At 37.7% G+C, this 27,975-nt stretch overlaps 1 protein-coding gene across 2 annotated transcripts in view; it reads right to left on the bottom strand.

Annotated features, from left to right (window-relative positions):
- Positions 1–1,056: 1,056 nt before the first annotated feature.
- GPCPD1 (glycerophosphocholine phosphodiesterase 1) overlaps positions 1,057–27,975 on the bottom strand; it is a 54,517-nt gene continuing 27,598 nt past the window's right edge. Inside the window, exons 9-21 of one of the 2 annotated variants that reach the window (XM_077872298.1) lie at positions 26,269–26,431; positions 25,819–25,951; positions 24,791–24,845; positions 21,580–21,672; positions 18,555–18,632; positions 17,826–17,865; positions 16,433–16,494; positions 14,322–14,387; positions 12,320–12,456; positions 11,489–11,624; positions 10,914–11,074; positions 5,587–5,658; positions 4,363–4,438 (exon numbers count right to left, since the gene is read on the bottom strand). In XM_077872298.1, coding sequence (XP_077728424.1) covers positions 5,634–5,658; positions 10,914–11,074; positions 11,489–11,624; positions 12,320–12,456; positions 14,322–14,387; positions 16,433–16,494; positions 17,826–17,865; positions 18,555–18,632; positions 21,580–21,672; positions 24,791–24,845; positions 25,819–25,951; positions 26,269–26,431 — 1,149 coding nt within the window. In that variant the 3' untranslated portion in view covers positions 4,363–4,438; positions 5,587–5,633. Of the gene's footprint in view, positions 4,439–5,586; positions 5,659–10,913; positions 11,075–11,488; positions 11,625–12,319; positions 12,457–14,321; positions 14,388–16,432; positions 16,495–17,825; positions 17,866–18,554; positions 18,633–21,579; positions 21,673–24,790; positions 24,846–25,818; positions 25,952–26,268; positions 26,432–27,975 lie in introns of both variants that reach the window. The other variant, XM_077872297.1, reaches the window with a different exon arrangement.

Raw genomic sequence — 27,975 nt, 5'->3', positions numbered from 1 at the left:
CGGGCTCCTTGCAAGGAGCCTGCTTCTCCCTCTGCCTATGTCTCTGCCTCTCTATGTCTCTTATGAATAAATAAAATCTTTTAAAAAAGAAAAAAAAAAAAAAAAGCTGTGGCCCTAAGTGGCTTCACAAACCCTGATCTCTACCCCATTCTGCAAGGGCTCAGGAGCTTTGTTTCAAACTATTATTTTTTTTTAAAGATTTTATATTTATTCATGAGAGATACACAGAGAGAGAGGCAGAGACACAGGCAGAGGGAGAAGCAGGCTCCATGCAGGGAGCCCGATGTGGGACTTGATCCTGGAACTCCAGGATCACACCCTGGGCCGAAGGCAGGTGCTAAACTGCTGAGCCACCCAGGGTCTTTCTCTTATCTCTGACACATATTTGGTCTTAATCATACACTCTTGCATTTTAAACCTTTCAAATCCATTTCTGAAACCATATAAACTAAGATTATATGTGAATAAATTTCCACTCAAGAACAATGCAATATTCTTCATATGTATACTTTGCTTCCTACCCCCAAAATACACAATCCAAACCTAAAATGCAAATAAGTTATATTCAAATCTAAACTAACAGGACTCCACTGCCAACCTAGAGTGCCAAACCAGTGAAAGTGTGAAGGACAGAATGTAATCACAGTGTGAAGGGCCAAGGCACAAAGGGCAAAGACACTCCACCAGGACCAATGAGACAGCCACCCCACAGGTCACCCAAGTCCTATCCATGGCAGCGCATTCTGCACTACCAGACTACCAGCCCCAGGATTTAGGTGTATCACCGTAGGAAAGGCCAGCCAGGCCTGGGGGAAAAACTGGACCTCATCTTCCTGTTTAGTCCTTGTTCTCATTCAGCACAGAGTAGAAAATTGGTTTGTGGTAACCCATCTGTGACCCCAAACAACTGGGACAGCATGGAGAACTCCATGAGTATACATGCAAACACACATGCACACACATACACACAAGCATACACACTCCAGACAACATAGCCAAGCATGCCATACAACACTGAATGTACACTGTGAAACAATCTGAGTTAGGAAACTAGGATCATTGCCACCGCCATTTATTTGCCTAGTTTATAACTAAGTAGAGAACACTATAGTAGTGCTAGAAATGCAAAGAAGTCCCTGCCCTTAAGGGGCTTACAATCTTAGGGAAATAGAACAGGCACATAAAAAGACTGTAAGAAAGCACATGCTAACAAACGCCACAAGAATTCAGAAGGCAGCATAGTTTAAGAACATGGGATTAGGAATCACAAAACCCAGTTCTAGTACCAACCTGGTCAGTTAACTTCTCTGGGTTTATGAGCCCAGCTGTAAAATGAAGTAGTGAGATTTAAAGGCTGTATGCATTTGTTTGCATCATGATTCAGATCAAAAGCTGAGCAAAGTTTTATGGAGGAGGTGGCACCTGAGCTGGACACAGAAGGAAGACAGAGAAGGCATTTCAGACAAAGGAAAGGGGTACTGAGGTAGGCATAAGCGTGGAGTTGGGAGCGGAGAAGACACAAGGAACGATGAGAGTGAGGTAATGGGTGGCTGTGGTAGCCCTCAGGCACTACTGACACATGAATGAACTATATTCCTCCCATTTACATCCAGTCAGTTACAGTACAGAATTCCAGAGAGTAGAAAACACCAGAGAACAATGGCGGTGTTTTATCAAACATTGCACTCAATTTCCAGAAAATATAAAGTGATTTTAACATTATACCTCTACATTTAAAATTGACATCAACAAACTTCCAACTGTCAAAATGTAAACCAAAGTTTACACTCTTAGTAAACATAATTAATCTCTTAATTTAAAAGGACATTTGATACAAATTATATTATCCCAACAATTCCAACATTTATTTTCTACTATGTTCCACGCACTGTGGAAATAAAAAGAGTAAGACAAGTCCCCTGCCTTTGAAAGAGCCTGCAGCCTGGTAGGTGAGACAAACAACTGTGCCTACCTACAATGTACTAAGATGCATGGCATGATCAAGGTTATGAACACACGGCTATGAAGTAAAAGCAGTTTCAGGACGGACTCAGAGGACACAGGCTGATGGCTCAGGGGAAGGGAGTTTGGCAGGGAGAAAGTGTGGGGAGAGGGCTTCCAGGCAGAGGGTACATGGCTACAGACATGGAATAGTGTAGGAGCATGGCATGGCCAGGGCCTACCATGGGTATAGTGTGGCCGAAGCAGAGTGATATGGAAGCCTGGATTTAGTCCTATAAAATGGAGAGCTCATGCTTGCTATGATTGAACTGTCTGCTAATCCTGGTTTCTAAGGTTGGGAAGGGACAGGAAAGAAAGGAAGCAGTGAGGTTCTGTCTGCGTCATAAGCAGTCTTTGTGAACTCTTCGCAGCAAATTACACTGTTAGGAAACTCCCCCTCTCCCCATCACCCCTCCTTTCCCTTAATGATCTGTTGAGTCTTCAACATGGAGCTGCACTGCCACTAGACTAGAAAGGCATAGGGGAGGAGAGCAAACTGAACAGGACCAGAAATGCACACCTATGGCTAATCAAGTTACCATAAGGTAACAGTCACTGTATTGTACAAAGTTCTGTAGACAAAGAAAATGAGTTCTTTTTCAGAAGTTTTCTATAACTGCCTAACTCACACCAATGTGTTGGAAAATCTCATTCAATGTGGGAAAAGTATATAAAACCCTTGCCGAAGACTGTATTTCCTAAACTCTTTTCCATTAAATATTGGTGTTACAGCACAATACCATAGCAGTTCAAAGCCTATCTTCACACAATTAAGATTGAACCACAATTGCATTGTTTGGCTTAAAAAGCAAAAAGACACAATATGTTATTCCAAGTCTTAGGTTCTTAGCTAGTACTAAAATTTGTCAATGCATAAAGAGATTGCCTGGTGAAGAACATGCAAAGGTAGATGCAATAAACCATCATTTTAGGGTAGGATTCCAATTCCTAAATTCTAATTTCTCATAATAATAATATAGAATCAATTCTATAAAATACCTTCTTGAAATTTTGTTCTATAAGGAAGAAAATAAACCTGTATATTTTATTTAACATTCATTCTTAAGTTACAGTTATGCCTAAACAATCAGCATCTAATTAAAGAAACCTTAGTATAATCCTTAAAAAAAAAACACATTTACATTTAGAAAAATCTTCTACACTTCTGAATAAATTACATGCCTGATATACATTAACCAATAAAGAATACCAATATGAGAATTCAGGACATTTATTTTTCTGCGTGGAGATTTAACTACTGTACAACACACACACACACACACACACACAACACAAAACAAACTCACAAAGCAATGGTGTGTAATAGGTAGTGAGAGACACTTAAAATAAGCATATTGAAAATACCTACAAACAGGCTTTTTTTTAGGCAACAAAATATTTTCAGTCCTTGACACCTTCTCACACTCACCTAGCACCACAGATGCAAGGACTTACAGTAAACGTATACAATCTCATGCTTAAAACCTAAAGCATGCACTGAATAGAATTTATACATTATGATCTATTAAGTATGCAGTACATACTTCTAATATTTTATACATTAAATTACCCTGCAGCATTTTGAAATTTTAACATTTATGCAAAACAACTTTTGAAAGACTTATGAAACAATTTTTCAAGGATTACCTCCAGGCTGTTTACACAGGCATTGGTTTGGTTAAGAGGGAGAATGGCAGCAGCCTCAAGGTTCATACTGAATGAAAATGGTGTCTGTGCATGTCAATCCATGTAAAAAATACATATATACATAGATGGCACAAAGATTTGTGCAGTTGGAATCACCAGTGCAAATGCATGCATTTGAGGTACTTATTTTTTCCGTGGTCAGGTATAATTATGCACAGTCATGTTCCTCAAGTGCTAAATATTTCAGACCTGATCAAATGAAAGTTGTTAAGAACTGTAAATATATTTATATAGTTAATTTCAAAGCACTATGCTTTTACTGAACATTTGTTTAACATTATATGTTTATATATTTAGTTTAATATGCTTGCCAACCAATAAATTTTTTCATTGTAAAGAGACTGACTGGTAATTATACCTGGCCAAGTGATTTAAATAGCATACTTGAAATTCTAGCAAGAATTGTAGTGAAAGAGTAAAATACTTCATTATTGCTTCATTGGACTGAGCTAGAAGGCATAGATAAACAATGCTCAATGATGACAAGTGAATACCCAAAACATCAGTGCATGCCCCAAAATGGCCTCTGCCCAATAAAAACTAAGCACTCTCCACGTTATCGATGCCATTAGCATCCACGTGAATGTCAGGCTCCCCACACAAAGATGAGGGGACAAAGCGGCTAACAGTAGGACACAAACAGCTCTTAAGCTCTGGCAATTCTTGCTTCAGGCGTTCCAACTGTTCCACTTGGAATATATTTGGCTGTTCAGGCATCCAATCATATATCCTATGATGAAACAAACACAAAACATAAAATAGTATAATTTTATGGTTTACTTAAGATCTGACTTAACCTTTTCAGGAGTATCTGATTACAGAAAGCCTGGAACATCCATAGTACAAAAGGCCTCCCCCCTCAACTTTTTAAAAGATGTAATTATCAGTTCAATTTTAAAATACTTCTTCTCCATCTTTCCAAAAATGCAGAATAGTAGCATTTCCTTTTGTGCTCATGATGAAAAAGAACGGTTACAAAGCAACTGAATCAGAAAATGAAATAAACCTGTAGTTTACTATTGATCAATTCTTCACATATCTTCTCTCAAAGCCAATCGGCAATGCTGTATTTTACAGATAGATGGGAAGCTATTAAGAGGCAGAGCTGGAATTCATACCCAGTTGGGACTTCAAAGCACTGAAGATCTGCACTATGTGAACTGTCCAGGTACCCATAGTTAAGAGGCCAGAAAAAGCCCCATGTGACACTGGCAGCACTGCACTGCCCATCAGCAGAGAGAGGATGGCCAGGCAACTCACGTAAGGTACTACAACAGAGGTCGCTGTGACATCTTAGTAGGAAAGAATTTCTAAGAGAATGAGAAGTGACCTCTGGGTCAAGATATCAGACTGAAAACAGAAGCAACTATACTTTCCCTGTATATCCCATTAAAGAGAAAATAAAAGGATTAAAAAAGAATCCATGCGTATGGAGAAAAAAAATACACAGCAACAAAATTTTGGAAGCTGGAAAACAGATGCACGTAATAACAAAGTATTTCAGTTAGCAGAACAGAAAAGGGCAAATCACAAGCCAGTAGTGGAAAACATGAGAAGGCTGAGTTAAAAGCAGCACCAGATTCCCCTAGCACTGGGGAGGGTGACAGCAGCTAAAACAGGGAGGATAAGTGAAGGCTGAGTAGCAGTAAGCATCTCCCCCAATTCTTCCTAACTTCCTGCCACAGAGGCTGCCCCACATCTCAAACCACCCACCCTTCTGTTGATTTTGAGAACTTAACAGGAAATCTCTTGGAATGGATGACTAGAAGACCAGGCATTTTATAAAGCCACCAGCACCAGGGGAATTAGACAGTCCATACATATAACACATGCAAAATTCAGAGACATGCCCTCCCTTCCCCAGCTCTCTTCCCTTACCTGAATCCCAAGAACCCTGGGAGCCAGATCTGGATCCTCTAGGTAGTTTATATAGATTCTTCTGTGAGGAATCTGGTCAGCCAAAAAGTACAGTTCTAAATCTACTGACATCAGCAGTATGACCAAACAGGCCACCCAGATCACCCCACAGTGAAATCCAACAAGCCCCATTCACACACTAAGAGCCTCTAACAAGCTTCCTAGATCCCAATTTCTTACCATGAGAAGCAGCCAAGGATTTCCAAACAACTGAGAAAAGCTTCTAACATGTAAGGTAGGGAGTCAAAGAGAAGAAAACTTCACAGATCAAAAAAAAGGTCCTTGATGCCTTCATAGAATAGTTCACTGAACCAAAACAGGATGATATATACAAGGGAGAATAGAGCACTCAGAGAAAAAAAGACAGTTCTTAAAATCAAAGACACAAAAACCTCAATAGACCGGTGGATGATAAGGTTGGCGAAATCTTTCAAAGCAGAGCAAAAAGACAAAAATAGAAAATAGGAGAAAACATAAGTTTGGTCCAAGAGTGAATAGTATGTAAATTGAAGAATTTCTACAAAGGGAGGGGGGAACCCAGAAAAATGGAAGAGATAAAAATCAAAGAATAATTCACAAAATTCTCTGCATCTTCAAGGACATGTATCAACAGATTAGATGGGCTGTCATGTGCCCAGCACAAGGGATGAAACCAGATCCACACCAAGATCCGCCTCTATGAAATTTTACAACACTGGTGACAAGACTCTCCAAGCTTCAAGATAGGAAACAAAGAAATCACATGTGCAGGAACAAGAATCAATATGGTTTCACACTGCTCAACACTAACACTGAAACTGTGAATGTGACTGGAGAAAGGCTTTTAAAATCCCAAGAGAAATGATTTCTAACATGAAATTTTATGCCCAGCCACAGTACTTCCAGGCATGCAAGATCAAACATTTACTTTCCACGTCTTCCTTTCTCAAGAAGATACTGAAGGATGTGTTCCATAAAAATGACAGGAAAGCAAAAAAGATCTGGACAATAGAAAATGGGAGTTCTGACACAGGAAGGGTCCAGGAGCAGTCTTCACTCAGGATGACAGCTGTAACCCAAAGTCGTCAGTGAGTCTATACTAGAGCAGTCTGAGCAAAAAGGAAGGTGTGTTAAGGGCTATCACTCCAAAAGGGCCACTGCCATGCCATTCTACCAGCACTGTAACCTAAGGACAGAGTGCCCTAGTGAGCCCGAAACTGAATCTTATTTACATATAGCTTGTCTTAACTATGTGCTGAAGTAGCCACTCTACCTGACAGTTTATTATGCACTGGCCTACTCCTGAGAACTGTGAGCAGGCTACAATGGGTACAGAACCAAGGAATATAGAACCACCCACTCCAGAGGACCATATTCCTGATGTACTTCCAATACCTGACAAACAGATGCATTACAATGGATTGCAAAATAAGTTTGGCAAGTTAAGACTAGAATTTAAAAAGGTGAAGGCAAGTGACAAAATGAACTAGCATTTCAAAAGTACACATACAAATAGAAAATATCCAAGGGCCATTATTTTTAAAATTCTGTTTCAGGTACATACTTGTAGATACTGTACCAATGTGTGTACTTGGTCACAATGTAGAATGAATTTCTAATTGGGTTGGGTCAAAAAGGTTTGAAAAGTCATTGCCCTAGAAATACACATGTATTCTAGAGGGCCTGGCTCAACAATGTTTACAGCAAACACTGCAAAAGAAAAACGTGGCAACTACCTAAATGTTCTCATACAGAATAAACTGTAGTAGAGGCATAGCCATGAATATTATATAGCCATGAAGATGAATAAATTATAGCTATATAGAACAAATACATTAATTTTTAGAAAGTTGTTACAACAAGCAGGAGAAAAAATACAAATGAAGTTTAAAGCCACGAGAAACCAAATGGTATATTATTTAGTGACAGAAATAAGAATTTAAATTTTTTAAAAAGAGGGATGCCTGGGTGGCTCAGTGGTTGAGCGGTCTGCCTTAGGCTTAGGGCGTGATCCCGGAGTCCCGGGATTGAGTCCCACATCAGGCTCCTTGCATGGAGCCTGCTTCTCCTGTCTCTGCCTCTTTGTGTCTCTCATGAATAAATAAATAAAATCTTTAAAAAAATTTTTGGGGGGCAGCCTGGGTGGTTCAGCGGTTTAGCGCCGCCTTCAGCCCAGGGCCTGATCCTGGAGACCCGGGATCGAGTCCCATGTTGGGCTCTCTTATGAATAAATAAATAAAATATTAAAAAAAATTTTTAAGAGAATAATAATTTGATAATCAGTTATACCTGAAGGAGGAAATAAGGAAATTGAATTAGACAGAGGCACATGGGAGACCTCAAATCTAATGATACTGTTCTTTAAACATGAATATCTGTTACTGGATTTATTTTCAATCATTTGACCACAGTAATTCTTCTTTTTATAAAAAGAGGAAACATTGTGTAATTACTCTGAGGCAAGCATTTTCCCCATACCAAAATGAGACAACAACCAGCTGAGAAAGGTAAATTAAAGGTCATCTTAAAAAAAAAAATAAAAATAAAGGTCATCTTACTCAATTATCACAAATGCAAAAATCCAAAATATCAGGAAATCAAGATAGCTCTTCATATGAAATAATGCATTACAAAACCATGATTAAATGTAAAATCTACAATGTGTTATTGCCTTTGTAAAAGAAGAGAATCATTTTTGATCAACTAAAACACCCACTCTCAACAATTCTTCACCAATGTAAAATAAATCAAAGGCTCCCCAAATTATTAATCATTCAAAACCTTTATATCTAAATTTGTAATAATAATAAAAAATAACAGCATAAGCATATTACATAGCAGAAGAAAAAGCTAGAAAAACATTAGGGTGGGGCATCTGGGTGGCTCTGTTGGTTAAGTGTGATTTTGGTTTAAGGTTATGATCTCAGGGTCATGAGACTGAGCCCCAAGTCATGTTCCACACTGGGCACGGAGTTTGCTTAAGATCCTCTCCCTCTCTCTCTGCCCCTCACTCTGTTTTACATGTTCACATGCTTTCTTTCTCAAAAACAAAACAAACAAACAAAACAAAACAAAACAAAACTCAGGCACAGGACCTCACTCTGCTAAAAACAATGAAAGGGACAGGCATAGGGGACTCCTGGCTTTTATTGTAAACCTTGCATACACACACACACGTAGTTCTTTAAAACATAAAAACTTGGATCGCCTGGGTGGCTCAGCAGTTAAAGGTCTGCCTTCAGCTCAGGGTGTGGTCCCAGAGTCCTGGGATCGAGTTCCACATCGGGTTCCCTGCATGGAGCCTGCTTCTCCCTCTATCTGTGTCTCTGCCTCTATGGGTCTCTCATGAGTAAATAAATAAAATCTTTAAAAAGAAAAGATAAATAAATAAAACATAAAAACTTTCAAGGGTAAGCATCAACTCTAACAGACCCTAATAGGAGCCCCTTCCTGAATTGTCTCCTCCATATCTTCCACACCTTCAAAACATAGTCTTGCCCTGAGTCCTGCTATTGCTTCTGCCTAAAACTCAGATACTGTCAAAGCAAACTTAGCCACTCCCAAAAACTAACTCAATGCTTCCTCTTTAAAATTACTCTTTTTGATCCCAGGTCAGAAAGAACTCACTTTCTTCAGATCTTTTATATCACAAAGTATCTTCCTGTTCTCCATCACATTGTGACAATTCGGCTTTAACAAAGTAAGGTTAAGAATCTGCCTAAAATATGTATACTCTACAAAGTCATACATAGTATGTCTCACAATACATTTTCTTGCCTGAAAACATTTGCAATCATTCCTTTCTCTTCCTCAAAAAAAAACATTCTTCAAAATTTTGCTAAACTCAGCATTTTTTAAACGGTTAATGTAAAAATTTTATTTTCCTTTAATTAGTTGGAATTGTCTATTATAAGTCATCTAACTATATGGGACAAGACAAACAATAAAGTGAACTAAATCCAAGGAAAGGTATTTTTTAAAACAGGCTTGGTAAGAATTTCATCACTTACTTTTTTTTTTAAAGATTTTATTTATTTATTCATGAGAGATATACACAGGGAGAGGGGGAGAGAGAGAGAGAGAGAGAGACAGGCAGAGACACAGACAGAGGCAGAAGCAGGCTCCATTCAGGGAGCCTGATGTGGGACTCGATCCGGGGTCTCCAGGATCAGGCCCTGGGCTGAAGGCAGCACTAAACCGCTGAGCCACCCGGGCTGTCCCATCACTTACTCTTTAATGTTATGGCTCAAGTATTAGTGAGCCTGGTAACCCCTCAGCAGACTAAATCACATCCCTTCTAACCCAAAATTTCTTTATATTAAGCAATCTTTTCGTCTCAGATTAGTGGCTCTCAAACTTATAAACGTCAAGGGAGCTTGTAAGAAAAATGAAAAACATTTTGTTCAACAAATACTTAATTAACCCCTACTGTGTGTCACACATTGTTCTAACTTTTGGAGATATAGCAGTGAACAAAACAAGTAAAGAGCCTGTCCTTGTGGAGCTTATGTTTGTGTGGGTATGTTGGGGTGGGGGCTGGAGGAAGATGGGAATCAGCTCTCATAAGGCCTTGGAAGGTCCTTGGATTTTAGTTTAGGTGACAAAGAGAATTATGGGAGAGTTTAAAGCAGTAACAGGATCTGACTTCAGTTAGAACAGGCTCCCTCCTGCTGCTGTGCTGAAAATAGACAGCAGATGGACTTCAATAAGCCTCATGAGAAATGAGGTGTCTAAGGAGATGACAGTAGTAAACCTGGTGAGTGGATACATTCAAGATATATTCTGAAGACAGCATCAACAAGATTCTGTCTGACTGGTTTTGGAGTATGAGTTTAGGAACAGAGCTACAAAGACACCAAGGATTTAGAATGAGAAACCAGAAAGACATGAGTTGTCAATTATACTGAAATCAGAAAGTCTATAGAAAAGAACAGGTTTTGGTAGCTGATATAAAGGTTTCAGTGGTCAGGAGAAAGAGACAGAAAGGCTGAAGATACAAATATGGAAGAATAAAGGTAAGAAAAGCCACAGAACTGGAGGAGATCCCCAAGAAAGTTGGTGCAGAGAAGTCTAGGAGACAGCGTCCCCACCCCATGACAGTATATCCAGTTTGGAGCCCACGTATCCAAATATTTAATAAGCTTCCCAAGTGTTTGTACTACACTCCAGACTTATTCCACTGATAAATGTTAAGATAAACCTCAGGCTGAACTACAGAATTTTAACTTAACTAAGTTTAATATTATTTTTTATAAAATAACTATTTATTTTTTAACAATCCAAGAAAACTTTTTATGAAAAACAAATACCTATCGTAAATTAGACCATTAACTCCAAGTTCCTTCAGTTTCTTTCTGTTTTCCGGATCGTTGGTATCATCACCCCAGCAAAATATGACTAGTCCCTTAGCTTTTGCCTCCTGGATATAGGATGGGTTTCTGAGAAGGTCTTCAGTGTGTGCATTTATCCCCTAAAAGAAAAATTATTCACGAAAAAGTAAATTATTAGCTGCAAGTGCTAAATGGTCATACTCTACATCAGTGTTCCCCAAGGTAGAGTGGGGAGAGAGAAAAAATGTTAGAACTTTTTCTTCCAAGTTATTTTATCAGACAAGTTTACAAATTTTATCTAGCCATTTTAGATGATTCATAAAATCCACTCAGAAAACTACAAAAACTTACTTAACCTAGGCCTGCAAAAAAATACTTTATTGTTCATTTACTGCTTTTCATTGAGATCTAATATCCTTACTTAAGTATAGCTATCAGCTTGTTATAAATGTGTCAAAACTAAGCAATGGGATGTGTAAATAAAATGAAAACTTTACTACTACTCTAAGACATCTTTAAAAATTAAAATAATTTAAAAATCAAGCATAACATACCAGTAGGTTTTCAAATTGTGCAAAGCTCATTGCAATGGGGGTTGTCCGAGATCTGAGGTCCATGAGTTCAGGGTAAATATCAGATTTTCCTTGAGTCAAAAATAATATGGGGTACTTGTTCTGCTTCTGCCGAACCCTAAAAAAGACCATTAAAAAATACTCTCATTAGGGAGATAATTCTAATACAGGAATTTTAGGAAACTCTAAAAATATAAAGAAATCACCTTCTGAAAGAGCTTAATCCCATTACTGAGATATGATCACCATTAACATGTATCTTTTAATCAAAAAAAGAGAAATTTTAAAACATTCTACACAAGAACTAAAATATTTTCAGAAATGGGCAATGAGAGACGCCTGGGTGGCTCAGCAGTTGAGGATCTGCCTTCAGATCCAGACGTGATCCTGGAGTTCCGGGATTGAGTCCCACATCAGGCTCCTGTATGGAGCCTGCTCCTCCTCCCTCTGCCTCCCTCTGTATCTCTCATGAATAAATAAATAAAATCTCAAAAAAAAAAAAAAAAAAAAGAAAGAAACAAAGAAATGGGCAATGAGGAAGCCCTTGAGGGCTTACAATTTGGTTAGAAGGATGTTCCATGCCTATAAAACAAAACATAAGGTGTGAGGCACTAGGATCCAGTAGGTATAGCATTCACTGAGGGAGTGGGGAGGGCATCCTGCAGGTAGTCCTGAAGGGATGTGAAAATATATATAACCTGACTGAGAGGTCAAATCAAAGGTAAAGTGTGGGCAACCTCCAACCACAATCTTTGTACCCTACGTCCCAGCTACTTATATCTAAGAGTATAGGTGAAAAAAATTATTACTCACATTGTGCAAATATCTGCATCAAATGAAGAAAACACTATTCTCCTCTTCCCAGAATTTTCTAAGACAGTTTTTAAAATTATATCCAAAAACAGATTCATGTCAAAATATGTTGATAAATTACCATCCCATATTCCATCCTATGTGGAAGAAATAAACAGGAAAATAAAAGCCATTAAATATCCTACAATCTCAGTACCAGAAAAAAAATCTTGGGAACATCTAATCCAACTCTTCTTTTACATGAGGAAAAACAAAGGTCTAAAAAGATTAAGAACTTGTCCAAGACCATACAGCTACTTAGTGATGGTGCAGCTGTCATAATTCAGATAGAGACATTTATGTATAAAGCAATTACACCATCAATAAACTTTTGCTTTAATAAAGTTAGCAAAATCAAAGTTAAAACTCTGGAAATTGCACTCTAGTGCCTTTAAAATATTTTTATATAGGGGCACTTGGCTGGCTCAGTTGGTTAAACATCTGACTTTGGCTCAGATCATGATCTCAGGGTCCTAGGATTGAGCCCTGCATCTGGCTCCATGCTCAGGGAGAAGTTTGCTTCTCTACCACCCCCCTAACTCATGTGCCCCCTCAAATAAATAAAATCTTTAAAAAAAAATTTATATAATCTTTATGAACTGTTAGACAAAAGAACTCCACTTCATTTACTAACTCATTACAAAAAAACCCAGGTAATTTATTTTTCAGGTAGGCTCCATGCCCAGGGTGGGGCTTAAAGTCAAGACCCTGAGATCAAGACCTGAGCTGAGATCAACAGATGGATGTCCAAACAACTGAGCCACCCAAGTGCCTCCCAGCAAAAAACCCAAGTAATTTTTACTAATTAAAAATCTCATTCTTTGGCTCCTAGACATATCAAATACCCTCAGCAAGTAATAAAAATATTTTCTAAATACAATTAAGATACTAAGAGCCCTGTTGATACTCAAATATTAGACGTTTTGTATATCAGTCATTAAAATAATCCTAAAAGCTCAGAAAACTAAAATAATCCCTTAAGAAAAACTTACTATGTTAACCAGGACCAGCTTATCATAAACAGCTACTTAGAAGGCAAGATTTGAGGGCAGGTATAAATTATTCTGACGAAAACAATTTCCAAGATACTGCTCTGATTGCCCAACATACCCTAATTACCCACTTCCAGGCCCCCAGCCCCAACAACCTCTTAACAATGCATCTCAACCATTTGCACATATCCCTACCTGATATATTCAATAGTTAATTGTTTTCCTCAACTAGACTACAAATTCCAAGAAAACAAGGTTTATTCTGTTTACTACTCAAACCAAGCAGCCACAAGATGCCTCGCCCACAGCAGCTTTTCAATATAGAACTATTGAACAAAAGAATGACTAAATTTGGGAATGATTTAAAACATACCTGCAGAAATTTCTTTTCTTGGTTAACTATTACTAGCCTCTGCCACTTAATATAAAACTGCTTAAGGAATTATTTAAAATATATGTTTAGTTGAAGAGACAAGACATATACAGAATAAAAGGTTAAAAAAAGGATCCACTAAACTTCAAAAAAAAAGGCACAAACTAGAAGTTCTGGGAGTGCCAAGTAAAGTACAATTACAAAGGGATTTTGTAGGCAGGACAAGTTTTGGGGAAACTGAGGGACAGAGTTGTTAAAGTAATCTGCCCAAGGTCACAGAAAGCAAAAACTAATCAGTTATAAAGTTATAACTGTCCAGTTTCCATTGTTCATTTTATAAGTATGTCCAGAAACCATCCATGTTAATGTGCATGAGACACATGTAAATTCAAATTTATACTATAATACATTCATCATTAATTTTAAGTACTCACATATAGTATAAGGATAAAGTATGCTTTATCAAAAAGGTTAATAATGTTAGAAGAAGCCACATTAAGATTTCAGCTTCACCTTTCCATTAAAACAAGGAAATGGAAACAAATGCATTTAAAAAAACAGGGGGGGGGGGGAATGTGTTACATCAAGGATTACTTACCCTTTGTTGGCAGATCCATTTTATCTCTATGTTAAACCCTACATCTTCTGGCAAAGACTCTAAAACCTAGAGTTTTGTTTGTTGGAGGTGAATTGTATTTTGTTTTTTGGCGAGATGAGTGGCAGAATAAGAGAAGAAAAAAAGGAAAACAGAATTATTACAAAAAGCAACCTATGGTAAAACATACCACTAAGTAAGGATAACATGTTTTGTGCCTTCAGCGTACTTTCTTATACCCAAACTAACAATGTTGTTGATGATTAAGTTAAATAAGGAAGTCAAAAGAAATTAAACAGCAAAAGCAGTAGTCTTAGGCAACATCTGTGATGGCAGATGCACCACTACCACAACAATGCATTCTTAACCTCAAACTCTTTCACCATCATAGGTCTCAGGTCTATATTAACCAGGTACATGGAAGTACAGTGCCTAAAACAGTGTTACTCAATTTCATGTGGGGCTTTTTGACTTTCTTCTCTGTCTTTAGCTTTATTTAATGTATCTATCACATTTTAACTGGGCTAATGCAAAATTAGAAAAATAAGGACAATAATGTAGGTTAGTGTTGAGACTACTAAACATCAAATTTACAAAGATTCTCTTTCAAATTGAGATATTAGGAGTGCCTGGGTGGCTCAGTGGGTTAAGTACCCGACTCTTGGTTTCAGCTCTAGTCATGATCTCAGGGTGATGAAATCGAGCCCCACTGAGCATGGAGCCTGCTTTAAGAATTCTCTCCCCTCTGCCCCTCACCCATTCCCCACGCAAGCTCTCCTTTCCTTTCTTAAAAACAAACAAACTGTGATTTTATTTGGCCTTTGTTGATTTTAAAATTGTGATTAGGGGATCCCTGGGTGGCTCAGTGGTTGAGCGCGTGTCTTCAGCCCAGAGCATGATCCCGGAGTCCTGGGATGGAGTCCCATGTCAGGCTCCCTGCATGGAGCCTGCTTCTCCCTCTGCGTGTGTCTCTGCCCCCCCCCCCCCCCGCCCGGGTGTCTCTCATGAATAAATAAATAAAATCTTAAAAAAAATAAAATAAAATAAAATTGTGATTAAATTATAGTGACAGTGCAAAGTGAGTGAGTAAAAAGTGTGCTCAACTTATTTGGCTAAGTAAATGTTAAACCATTAACATACAATTTTTTAAAAACTGTTTTTAATCACAAATCTAGGAAGCATGAGATTTCTCAGAACCAAATGATTTCAGATTTTTGAGTCAGAAGGAATGACGTTACTTGGCCAGGCTTCATAAATATCTGGAAAGGCTCTCTTGTATCTTTTCTGTTGTATAAGTAATCATGACAAACTGAAATGACCTACTGTTACCTAAGACATCTACTGTACCTAACATCACCAGAAAGACAATGAAGAACAGAAATTATGAAATGGAGCCAGTAGGAAAAAAAGCAGACTTAGCATGACCAAGGAGTGCCTGGCATCCACAGAGGCTTGCCTGATACTGTTAAAGGGATTCCTGTATGAGTTAGGTCTAGTTTTTAAATCTTCATGCTAGTATTTGTTATATTTTTTTCAGGTGAATTCTTGAAATGTGTGTTTCATTTTGAGTAACCTGGGTACTTACTTTCTTCAGTTGGAGAATCTCATTTCTCTCTAAAAGCTAAGGATTGGTTTGGTGTTTCTTTCTCAAGTTTTTATTTAGATAATCTCTACATCTATTATGGAGCTAGAACTCATGACCCTGAAATCAAGAGTCCCATGATCCTCCAAGTAAGCCAGCCAGGAGCCCCAGAAATAGTTTTAAATATTGTAAAAATGCTCTCCCACCATATGTTCCTCCCACCCCTTTTTCTGTTGCCTTCTATTTCTTATTTATATACAGAAATATGTGACTTTCCTGTTCTTACCAAATTCTTATCAAATTAATCCATTGAAGTGGGAATTTTTACTCATTTGAGCAGTTAAGTTACTCTTTAAAAAAAAGCATAGCTACACCATAAAAAATGTATTTTCTCTAAAAAGAATCAATGACAAGTTTATATAAATGCTATCTTGGACAGGCTTTTTACTGCCCATTTAAGAGACCAAAATAAATTATTTAGTTTTAACAGAATTAATGAGATAGTTTCGTGCTAGTTTTCCTAAGAACTTACCATTTTAAGAGAAGGAAATGGCTGATTTTCAGAAAAAGAATTTTCTTCCTCAATCACAGATTCTGAAATTTTAAATTATAAAAACTTAGACAAAATGCCATTTTATCCCTAAGATCTTAACCTGAATTCTTAGGATGAAAAAAGAAAAAAAAAAGATCCAGAGGTAATTACAGAGATCCTTTTAATATGCAGTATTTTTTGAAGGCTCTTATATGTTTAACCATTAAAACCTCCATTTTGAAATAAGCATCTTTAGTGAAAACTAGTTTGCAACATTTTTCACAGAAACATCAAGTCTGAGGCCCCAAAAGTATCTTCTCATAAACACTTTAATATTAGTTTTTTACAAAGTAGTCACCAGCAGTAATTTGTTATTTGTCAATGGAATTAAGAGCTGTGTCCTCTTGTTAAGGCTACTATTTGAAATATCAAAATCAGCTCAGAAAATAGAAATTAAGAGAATTTAAAGCTACCATTGTGCTTTTGTTACCACTACCATTAAATCCAAAATAGATTATATCTCAAGATACACAAGAATGGTTTTCTAAGAGGAAAAAAAATATCAAACTAAATAAACTTTTCTTAAAAAGAAAACTATATTACAAAGACTAAAGTCATATAAATTAAAAAATAAAAATAAAAAATACTAAAAACAAAAATAAAATTAATTTTATTATTAAAAGTCATGAAATAGCTACAAAGCCTACAAAGTCGTATCAATGCTCTGGGGATAACCTCTGGAGTCTCTAACACTTTACAATATCTTCAAAAAATCATTTCAGTTATCACAACTGCAGATAAATATCTAATGAGTATCTACTACATACAGAACATTTTAAGTATCTCAGGGAATACAAAAACATGTTTTCTACCTTAGAGAGATTTTTTTTTTTTTTTTTTACCTTAGATTTATAGTATAATTGAAGAGACAGGACATATACAGAATAAAGGGTTAAAAAAAGGATACACTAAACTTCAAACAAATGGCACAAACTATGAAGTTCTGAGAGTGCCAAGTAAAGTAGAATTACAAAGGGATTTTATAGGCAGGACAAGTTTGGGGAAACTGAGGGACAGAATTGTTAAAGTAACCTACCCTAGGTCATACCTAACTGTTAGAGTTGGATTCATATTCCTGGCTCTGGAGCCAGCTTTCATACTTGATATAGCCTCCACTTTGTTCTTTGGTTAAGAATGTTTGGAAAAAAATGGTAGGTACAAAATTACAAAGAACTTGATCATCAAGGTAAGAAAACTCGTAAAAGTAAAAACTCATAAGAATCACTTAGCGAGCCCAATACTACATTCGTTAAAATAACCAAGAGTATGTTAAATATATATTATATATATGTTAACTATGAAATGAAAATAGTGCTTCCATATTGGTACATACCTTTCAGATCTTTAGATTTTAGGGCAGTCACATGAGCAAGCTAGAAAACACACACACACACACACACAAAATGCAATCAGAAAAAAAAGCCTTAGTTTATGAAGTTATGGTTAACAGAACCGTAACTTGAAAAGCTAGCAAGTTAAAACTGTAAAATGTGGAATTATCAATTCAGTAAGAATAACACTAACCGCATACATACACATAAGATCATGATCAAATACCCAAGTAGGAAAGAATATAAAAATTCTTAAGAAACTGTTCATACTCAATCATTTATATAGCTATCTAATGAGAACAGGAAGAATGATCATATAAAATTACATGGCATAAAAAATAAAATATATACAAAGATCTTAGATAGTGAGAGAAGTTTAAAAACCAAGGACAGCATACAAGGCCAGTGGTAAAATAGTGACAGTTATATAAAGAAGGGCAAAAGCGACCAGAGGGCAACCTAAGACTATGAATGAGAGGGGTCAGCCCCTGTGTCTTCTAACAAAGACTTATAGCCTTCACATATGCAAAACAGTGGAGTGGGGGTGGAGGAACTGTTAGAGAAGACAGATGGATTAGTGCAAGCCCATTCTTCCTAATAGAAAACCAAAGCATATACTCTACTCATGCTGAATATACAGTCATCTCCATGCACAAAGAGAATAATACCATAAACAAGTCTAAATCATTTTAAAACTAAAGAACAATCACATTTTATGTTATCATTACTACCTTTAACAACTGGAGTTGGTCAAATGTTAATTCCTTTACTGGAATTTCAAATAATTCAACTGGATCAGCATCAAATTTCTACAAAGAAAATAAAGAGAAAAACAGGCTTCAAATTATTACTGAATGTTTAACCCTAGACAGGTCTAACATCCCAACTTAGTGAATGATGAGGACAGTTGTTTGGAGGCCACAGGAAGTCCATGCAAGGGAGGCCCTCTTTTTTTTTTTTTTTAATACCATCTTCTAGTTCTTAAATTCTAGTTTTAATTTTTTTTTTTAAGATTTTATTTATTTATGAGAGAGAGAGAGAGACAGGCAGAGGGAGAAGCAGGCTCCATGCAGGGAGCCCAATGTGGGACTTGATCCCAGGACTCCAGCATCACGCCCTGGGCCGAAGGCAGGCGCTAAACCGCTGAGCCACCCAGGTATCCCCTAATTTTAGTTTTTAATGTAGGTGGGAGTGCCTGAAAGAAAAAAATAGGTGGGAAGAGGACAGGGCCCTGAAGATGTACTGAGAACAAAGCCAGAAATCAGTAATTTCCCCTACTTCCTGTCATGCTATTCGCAATTTATTTGACATCTATATCCAGACTGTACATGACTATGCAATCAATATGCTATAGACGATTAATTTCTGTCAATAGTTTCTAAACTTTTCTAAACCTTTTAAACCTAAGTTTGGTTTAAAATAGCCACAGAGGGGATCCCTGGGTGGTGCAGCGGTTTGGCGCCTGCCTTTGGCCCAGGGCCTGATCCTGGAGACCCGGGATCGAATCCCACGTCGGGCTCCCGGTGCATGGAGCCTGCTTCTCCCTCTGCCTGTGTCTCTGCCTCTCTCTCTCTCTCTCTGTGACTATCATAAATAAATAAAAATTAAAAAAAAAATAAAATAAAATAGCCACAGAAATCAAAGGTCATGGGGGGAAAAAAGTCTGATTAGCTTTAATCAGTAATACTTAACAGGAATTCTAATCTAGTATAAATGTTTTTCCTATGAGCAAGTCTTTTTTATTAGATTTTATTACCATATCAAATGTTACACTGCTTAGGCACCTCTACCTTAAGGAAATGAGTTAACAGACCACCAATAAATCATCAATCCAACAAATATGCTAAAATCCATTACATTTATATTCATTCACATAATTATGATATAAACCCATGTATGCATCAAGCTCTTCTAAAGGATATACAAGAAACTCCTAAGAGTAACGGAGTGTGACCAAGGAGAAAGGGGAAAAGAAGACTTATTTTTCATTTTATGATCTTCGATAGTTTTATAATGAACACAAATTGGTTTTGTAAGGAAAATACTAGCTTAGAAAGTAAAACTAAAAATAAGTAAAATTCTCTAATTTATCCAGATTCAATTTAAGAGCAAGACCAAGTCTGGTGAAAATGCGATCAGTAACACTCTTCAATTAAGTCTCACAGATTTTTAGGAATTACACCTCAATTCATTAAGCTCAATCTTACAAAGATCCTTACTGCTCCATTCCTTCCTGTTCCGCTTTGGATTTTTTTCCCCAGAGCAAAACAATCTGCTCCTTTCTGTTATTTTACCTCTACTACCTAAGTTGGTGCATCTTCTGCCCTCCCTTTCTGAAGACTGTAGATGAGAAGGGTCAGCCCCTATGGTCTATCAACAAAGACATAGCCTAGCCCATGTATGCAAAATCAGTGGGTACCCTTCTAGAAACGGAAGCGTGCTTTTCCATATATCATAGTAATCCAAAGCCCCATGACTTACTCAAATCCACAAGCAGGCAGATAAAAGTACCTCGCCGTGTATGTATACCACAACACTCGCGTCTGGTAGAATGTCATACTTGTTAGCAAACTGCCTTAACTTTAAATCATCTCAAAGGAAAATGACTACCCAGCAGTTTTATAGAAAATACCAAACAAATCCTCCTAGCTTAGGTCCTTAAGAAATCACTTTGTGAATTTGTATAGTAAAGGTTAAACACTCTGCAATTATCATAATGACGTTTGCACAACAATTATAATAATTTCCAAGAAACTACATGCATTTTCAAATCTCCTTCTGGTCTTTCTTCTCCGTTGTGCCATTCTCTACTCCTGTCCAGGCTTACCATACATACCGTACCTTTGGCCACGCTACTACTCCCCTTGCCTCGAGCCTCTGTCCTCTTAAATTCCCCTTACTTCACTATCCAGCTCCAAAGTCCTTTTCTACTGTGGCTCTTCTCATTTTGGTCAAATCATACTAATCTATTAATTTGAGGAAAACCTTGAGCTAGAAATAGAAGGGAGCCTAGAAAACAGATACTATGATAGCTTTCTCTCTTGCTTCAATACAGAACAGCAGCAAACTGATACAGAAGCCACCTGGAATGTCCTTTTGTCAGAGAACAGAAGAAAGCAAATTCAGCAATACAGAGACCCTACTTTATTACTCCTGTTTCCCCACTCTCTCAATGTTGCAAGAACTTGACAAAGGAATGAATTGGCAGTAATTGACCAAAAAACATGAACTGATCAACTCTAATAAATAACAATACACATATGTAAAAACAAACTTCCTAGTGTTTAAACCTATCCCCAACTGTAAGACTTTAAAAATTAAGGAATTGGGGGACATCAGAGTGGCTCACTAGGTTTAGCCTCTGACTTGATTTCGGCTCAGGTCATGACCTCAGGGTTCTGAGATCAAGCCCCATGTCAGCCTTTGCCCTAGGCATGGAGCCAGCTTAACATTCTTTCTCCAGGGCAGCCCGGGTGGCTCAGTGGTTTAGTGCCGCCTTTAGCCCAGGGCCTGATCCTGTAATCCCAGGATCGAGTCTCACATCAGGCTCCCTGAGTGGAGCCTGCTTCTCCCTCTGCCTCTGTCTCTGCCTCTTTCTGTCTCTTTCTGTGTGTCTCTCATAAATAAATAAAATGTAAAAAAAAAAAAAAAGAAAAAAAAAAAGTTCTTTCTCCATCTCCATCTGCCCCTCCCCATCTCCCTCTCTTAAAAATTAAGTAAAATAACATAAAATAAAATGAAGGAATTTCAACATACCTTTTTCATTGTCAAACAACAGGTGAGATCATGATACACCACAGGCACAAAATCTTTTGAAAGATGTACATCAAATTCTACAAAGGCTGCACCCTAACAGAAATAAAGGAAACAAGTATTTGAAAAGCATTGTCTGGCCCACAATACATCTAAAACTACAAGGATATAAGAAATTTACTGTTCACAATAAATCCACAGATCTGTACACAAAACGAAGAACTTCCTCATGAATTAATGTTATGCTGCAAGCTTTTTCTAAGAGGTAATTTCTTCACTTACAACAATTTTAAGAATTGCTCTTCCCTGCTGAAAAACAAGGGCAACTATCCACCCAAACACACCCCAGGAATACTCTGTGGCAGTGGCCAGCCTGTCACCTCTGCTACTGCTATCAGCAGAAATGGAGCCTCCCAGGAACTGGGTGCAGAGGGCCAAAGCCAGACAGATGACCCTCCAAGATGAGCAGGGAAAAGAAGAAGCTGGAGTGCCTCAGCTCTGCACCCTGGTGCACTCAAGCAGCATACCTTCCAGCCTCCCTTGGCAAAATCCCACAAGTGGAGTAAAGAGAAAAGGATGAGGACTGTGAGGAGACAGAAGCAGCAAGGGCAGGGGAGGTCAAGAGTAGTGTCACATGAGCCCCATCTCTTTAAGAAGCTTCAATGGGAGGGAGAATGACAAGAGTAAGTTAAGGAAGCATTTTTCTAAGTCAAACCCATTCTGACATAGATATTAATCCAAATAAAGCTGAGAACATAAATGACCCACAAAGGTGTGCCTTCACTGAAAGAAAGCCGGTTGGGATCAAAGGAAACAAGATCTAAGAATCTATATGTTACTGCAGACCAGAGAAATGCTTGTGTCAAGACGGATGATACGCTTCCAGCCCTTCCTGAACTTTTGGTGGGGAGGGGGGAATCTAATTTTGTGAGCACATGTGACCATAGACTAGTATCCAAGAAGCCCATTTCCTTGATGACTTCTGAAGCAGGAAATAAGTTTAGCTCCCTATAGTGCTAAAAACAGGACAAATAACACAAAGCATTTCTACTAAGAACAAACCCTAACATCCTTAAATAGCAATAATAATTAAACAAATTATAGCTTAGTTTAAACGTTGAACTTTACATGATCACCACCGTTTAGGAAGATAATTTTACCGAGAGATAAAACTTAATTCCAAAATCCAAGTGTGAGCTTTAAGAAATAAGCCAGTAGGGCAGCCCGGGTGGCTCAGCGGTTTAGCACCGCCTTCAGCCCAGGGTGTGATCCTGGAGACCCGGGACTGAGTCCCGCATTGGGATCCCTGCATGGAGCCTGCTTCTCCCTCTGCCTGTCTCTCTCTGCCTCCCTGTCTTTCATGAATAAATAAAAAAATAAAATATTAAAAAAAAAAAAAACCTTAAAAAAAAAAAGAAGCCAGTAACATACCAGAACCTCTTTCAAGGACAGGTTTTAACATTAAAACAAACAAGCCATTAAAAACTAGCATATAGTATTCTAAAATGTGATCCATGAGTTTTAAGGATCTCAACAGAACACGGAAGAACAAAAGCTTAATGAAATGCTCTCTCAAAAAGCAGAGTGGCACCTAGGTGGCTCAGTTTAGCAACCGACTTTTGTGTTCAGCTCAGGTTGTGAGATCAAACCCCATATTAGGCTCTGCGTTGGGTGTGGATCCTACCTAAGATTCTCTCTCTCCCTCTCCCTCTGTCCCACTCTTAAAAAAAAAAAAAAAAAAAAAAAAAAAAAAAGGCATGGAGACACTGAAAGTTCCTTAACAGGATCTTCATGTTTACACCTAATAAGACAATGTTTAGAATAGTTAGCTACAATGAACTAAAATTGGTTCCAAATACTGAACCAGAGTCCAATATACTCATAGATTTAATATTATCCTTCCAACACAAAGACAAAAGTATGTGCTATTAATATTTTTAAACACTAATTAATGTAAGATGTCATGAGTTATAAGATGCTTTATATACCACTAAAAGGGGAAAAAATGCTGCCCATGACACCATGATGCAAGGCTTAGAAAGTTGTAAAATAGGATGCCTGGGAGGCTCAGCAGTTGAGCATCTGTCTTCGGCTCAGGGAGTGATCCCAGAGTCCCGGGATTGAATCCCACATCGGGCTCCTTAGATGGAGCTTCCCTCTCCTTCTGCCTAAGTCTCTGCCTCTCTTTCTCTGTGCCTCATGAAATAAAATCTTAAAAAAAAAAAAGCTGTAAAATCCTTACCAATTTTAGCAATGCTGAAATAACAGAAAAAGTATGTCTTAGACTAGATGTTTGCTCATATAAATTATAAAGCTAAACATCACACTAATCAAGTTTACTTGTTGAACTAAGTTTAAGGCATGTGGAGGACACTGCGGAAAAAAATAGGAAAAAAAAAAAAAAAAAAAGAGCTGTTCCTTCATTTTTTCCCTAGTTTAACTATGGAGCATGAGGGCAGCCCTGGTGGTGCAGCGGTTTAGCGCCGCCTGCAGCCTGGGGTGTGATCCTAGAGACCCAGGATCAAGTCCCACGTTGGGCTCCCTGCGTGGAGCCTGCTTCTCTCTCTGCCTGTGTCTCTGCCCCCTCCCCGCCCCCTAATAAATAAATAAAATATTAAAAAAAAAAAAAAAAAAAACAACTATGGAGCATGAGGTTTTTCAGTCAGGTACAAGGCAGCAGGGGGAGACAGGGGAATCTCAGATTCTTGATTAAAAATGTCAAGTCAAGTTGCTGAAAAAAACTAAAAACTAAAAAATGGACTCTAACCTTTTATAAATGGATAAAAGGAATTAAGAAATTTAACATAATCAAGTTGGTATGCAAGATATAGACTGACTTAAGTTACATAAAACCACCATCAAATCCTTCCATAAGCATTATTTCCAAAGTATCTGAATGAGGAAAATATTCAGTTAATGAAAACCAATGCTTAATTGGGAGTGTTCTTCTTGCCCCAATCACTCAAAATTTGTAATCTCAAACAAAAATGCTAATGATTCTATAGTTTTCATCCCAATCTCCACCAAGAATCTAAAATCAAATGCTCAGAGATACTTTCTTGTCACTTAGAATCATATTCAGAAGAAGCATGCATTTTGACCTACTTAACTTTTATAAGCTATTAATGGAAAAGACTCCCCAGGCCCACATTTCTCTACTTTGCCACCCTTGGACCAACAGTCCCAAAATCTTTAAAAAAAGAGGATCACTTACATGACTAGCAGCATTTCTTAAAGAAGCAATAGTATTTTCTTGAACTTTAGCAAGCCTGAAAAAGAAATATATATAGTTATCATCCACTATAGAAAAGATAAAGAAAACAAATGTAATAAAGAGGGGGCCAACTGGGGCACCTGCGTGGCTCAGTCACTAAGAAAATCCTGACTTCGGCTCAGGTCAGGATCTCAGGGTCCTGGGACTGAGCCCTGAGTCGAGTTCTGTGCTTGACAGGGAGTCTACTTGTCCCTCTCTCTCCATCCCTCCCCCACTCGTGCTCACTCTCTCCCTCTCTCTCAAATAAACAAATAAATAAAATCTTAAATTTAAAAAGCCAATTATAACAATGAAAGCAGTTCAATATTACCTATTCTGAAGCTACTTCTGCCATCCCCAAATTAAGACTGACCATCACTTGGTGAGTATATGCATTACGGAATAAAATGCAAGTTCTAATGATTATAGGTATTTACAAGCATAATACAAATAAATCCCACACCCACACATACCTCCCCCCAAGTGAGGTGATCAGTCAAGGAAAACAATCTTTTGCAATGGCATGAAATAGAAGAGACACAAGAGACTTGCTCCTTGCAACGGTGTCTCAGATGATGGCAGACCAGAGGAACTAAAAAAGGCTGAATGACAACAAGCAGGACACCAGTATGGAAACGATATCAAAAATGGGTGAGGAAACCAAGACCCAGAGAGGGGAGCATGCCAAAAGTTGGGACCATAACACATATACTGAGGTTCAGGGTGCCTCCCCTGCATCAATCAAGCTTTCCTTCCTGGCTATCTCTTTTAATGTCCCTCTTGGCATCAGTTCAGTAGATATTAGAGACTGACCAGAGTCTTACAAAAGAGTTAGTCTCTACTTAATTTTAATTGGGAACCCCAATCACTGAACTACATTAAATCCCAGTCAATAATAAAAGATCCTTTGACCTTTAGTGGGCCAAACCAATGGAACCTTAACATGCATGAGCTACCAAATGCTAATACCACTCAAATATTCAACCCACTGAGCAGTTGTTGTAGAATTCCCTGCACCTCGATGTCCAACATCCAATGGTGTTCTTGGCTTCCAATACTTGGAAAATGAAGACTTCATGTCACAATTGTATCCTGGTAATGGCTTAATAATTATATAGTCAACTTTCAAGGAAAAAAAGAGAGGAGAAACAAAGATAAACCTGATTAAAAGGGCCATGGTGAACAATGAAATGGTATTACATTTAAATGCCACTCAAGTTTATCAATCTCTATCAAACAGAAAATAAATCACAAGTCAAAACTGATTCAAAGTAAAGCTTCCAGAAAATTTCACAGATGTCCCTTATTGTTATCATAGTAAACATTCTAAAAACAAATTATTAACTTAACACCCCATTCTCAAAAGCTCAATTTGAAACTAACATTTGAACCTAACCCTTGTTCATTTGTAAAGGGTCACTCTGCTTCTCCTGGCTTACCTCTCACTTTGCCTATTGTTTTTCTGGAATTTCTGCTCATGATGGGAAGAGTGAGAATTCCAGCGCTCTTCCCACTCTCAGCAATGGTGGATGATAAGAGGCATGCTGTCCCTACATGTCCAGGAAGGGCATCACCCTGAACTACATGTTCACTGAGATCTTCCTGAAATGAAAAATGAGGTTTAAAATAATCCAAATTCTTATACTTCAGTATTTTCCACTCAAAAATACTCCCTTAAAATTAATTCAGAATCTAAGGAAGATCAATAATATGAATCAAATTCATATTCCAGTAATTTAGATAGATTCTTTGTAAAAAAATAAATAAAAAGATACCTTTTCTTTTAGTATATATTTTAAGATTTTATAGGATACTTTATTAGTCATAATTCTGTTGATTGGCACTACTGATCCTCTAACATGTATCAGATGAATTTAAAACTGACAAATTTTCTAAGTATTTTTATATTCAAAGGCTAACAAACACCTGTAGTGAGCTGCAAATGTGTACTGTATTCTCTAAAAGTGCATCCACACAGATGACAAAGGGATAGTTAACTCTCTAGGAAGCTGAATACTCACTTGGATATTACACTGGATATTTTATTAGCCTGTTCTATAAATAAAATAGTACTTTCAAAATTGCTAAGCAAATGAAAAGGAAGTTAGGGCATTTGAAAAGAGTATTAAAAGGTAGCTGCGGGGCAGCCCGGGTGGCTCAGTGGTTTAGCGCCACCTTTAGCCCAGGGCCTGATCCTGGAGACCTGCGATCGAGTCCCGCGTTGGGCTCCCTGCATGGAGCCTGTATCTCTGCCTCTCTCTCTCTCTCTCTCTCTCTCTCTCATGAATAAATAAATAAAATCTTTAAAAAAATAAAAATAAAAAATAAAAGGCAGTTGCTTGGGGCACCAGAGTAGCTCAGTGGTTGAGCATCTGCCTTTGGTTCAGGTCGTGATCCTAGGGTCGTGGGATTCAGTCCTACATCAGGCTCCCCACAGGGAGCCTGCTTCTCCCTCTATCTATGTCTGTGCCTCTGTCAATGAATGAATAAAATCTTAAAAAAAAAAAAAAAAAAAAAAAAAAAAAAAAAAGGTAGTTCCTTAAGATATAAGGAAATATTCAACCAAAACCTCACATTTTTAGAATATAGTCCCACAGAGGTCTTTACTTGGGTAAGATTGAATGACAGGTTTTTTAAAAATAAAATCCTTTGTTACAGTTTTTTTTAGAGGGAAACACTTTCAATTTCCTACAAAGTAGCCAAAAAGCCAGTTGTAAAGGCTATTGCATAAAGGCTTCATCAAATTAAACAATTCAAATACTATAATGATTTTAAAAAGTTAACAAATGTTACTTGTGGATTTAAATCCATTCTGTATGATGCTATTTTCACAAAACTGTGGCTAGGTGCTCTAATCTAATGGAAATGGGAGTGGAAGTGCCAAAGAGCAAGAGTCGAGGGAAAGCAGTACACATGACCACTAGCTGGGTACAATAAAGCAAGGACCTTGGCCAGGGACCCAGCATGACTTGTGAAGAAGAGTTTAGTGTAAGAGTCCCAGCTCTGGAAAGCTGGCAGCAGATTCTGAATAACCCAGCACAGTTTCCATAGCAACCCTTTTTTACTACAAATATGTATCAAGTAAAGTTGTAAAAATGAGTCTGCTGTTAGGATTTCTTATAATAAAATGCCTCAATAAACCACAA

This window comes from Canis aureus, chromosome 26 (genome assembly GCF_053574225.1).
Source record: "Canis aureus isolate CA01 chromosome 26, VMU_Caureus_v.1.0, whole genome shotgun sequence".
NCBI classification, from domain to species: domain Eukaryota; kingdom Metazoa; phylum Chordata; class Mammalia; order Carnivora; family Canidae; genus Canis; species Canis aureus.
Note: the sequence above shows the minus strand (reverse complement) of the source record. Positions and strands in the feature narration are given on the sequence as shown.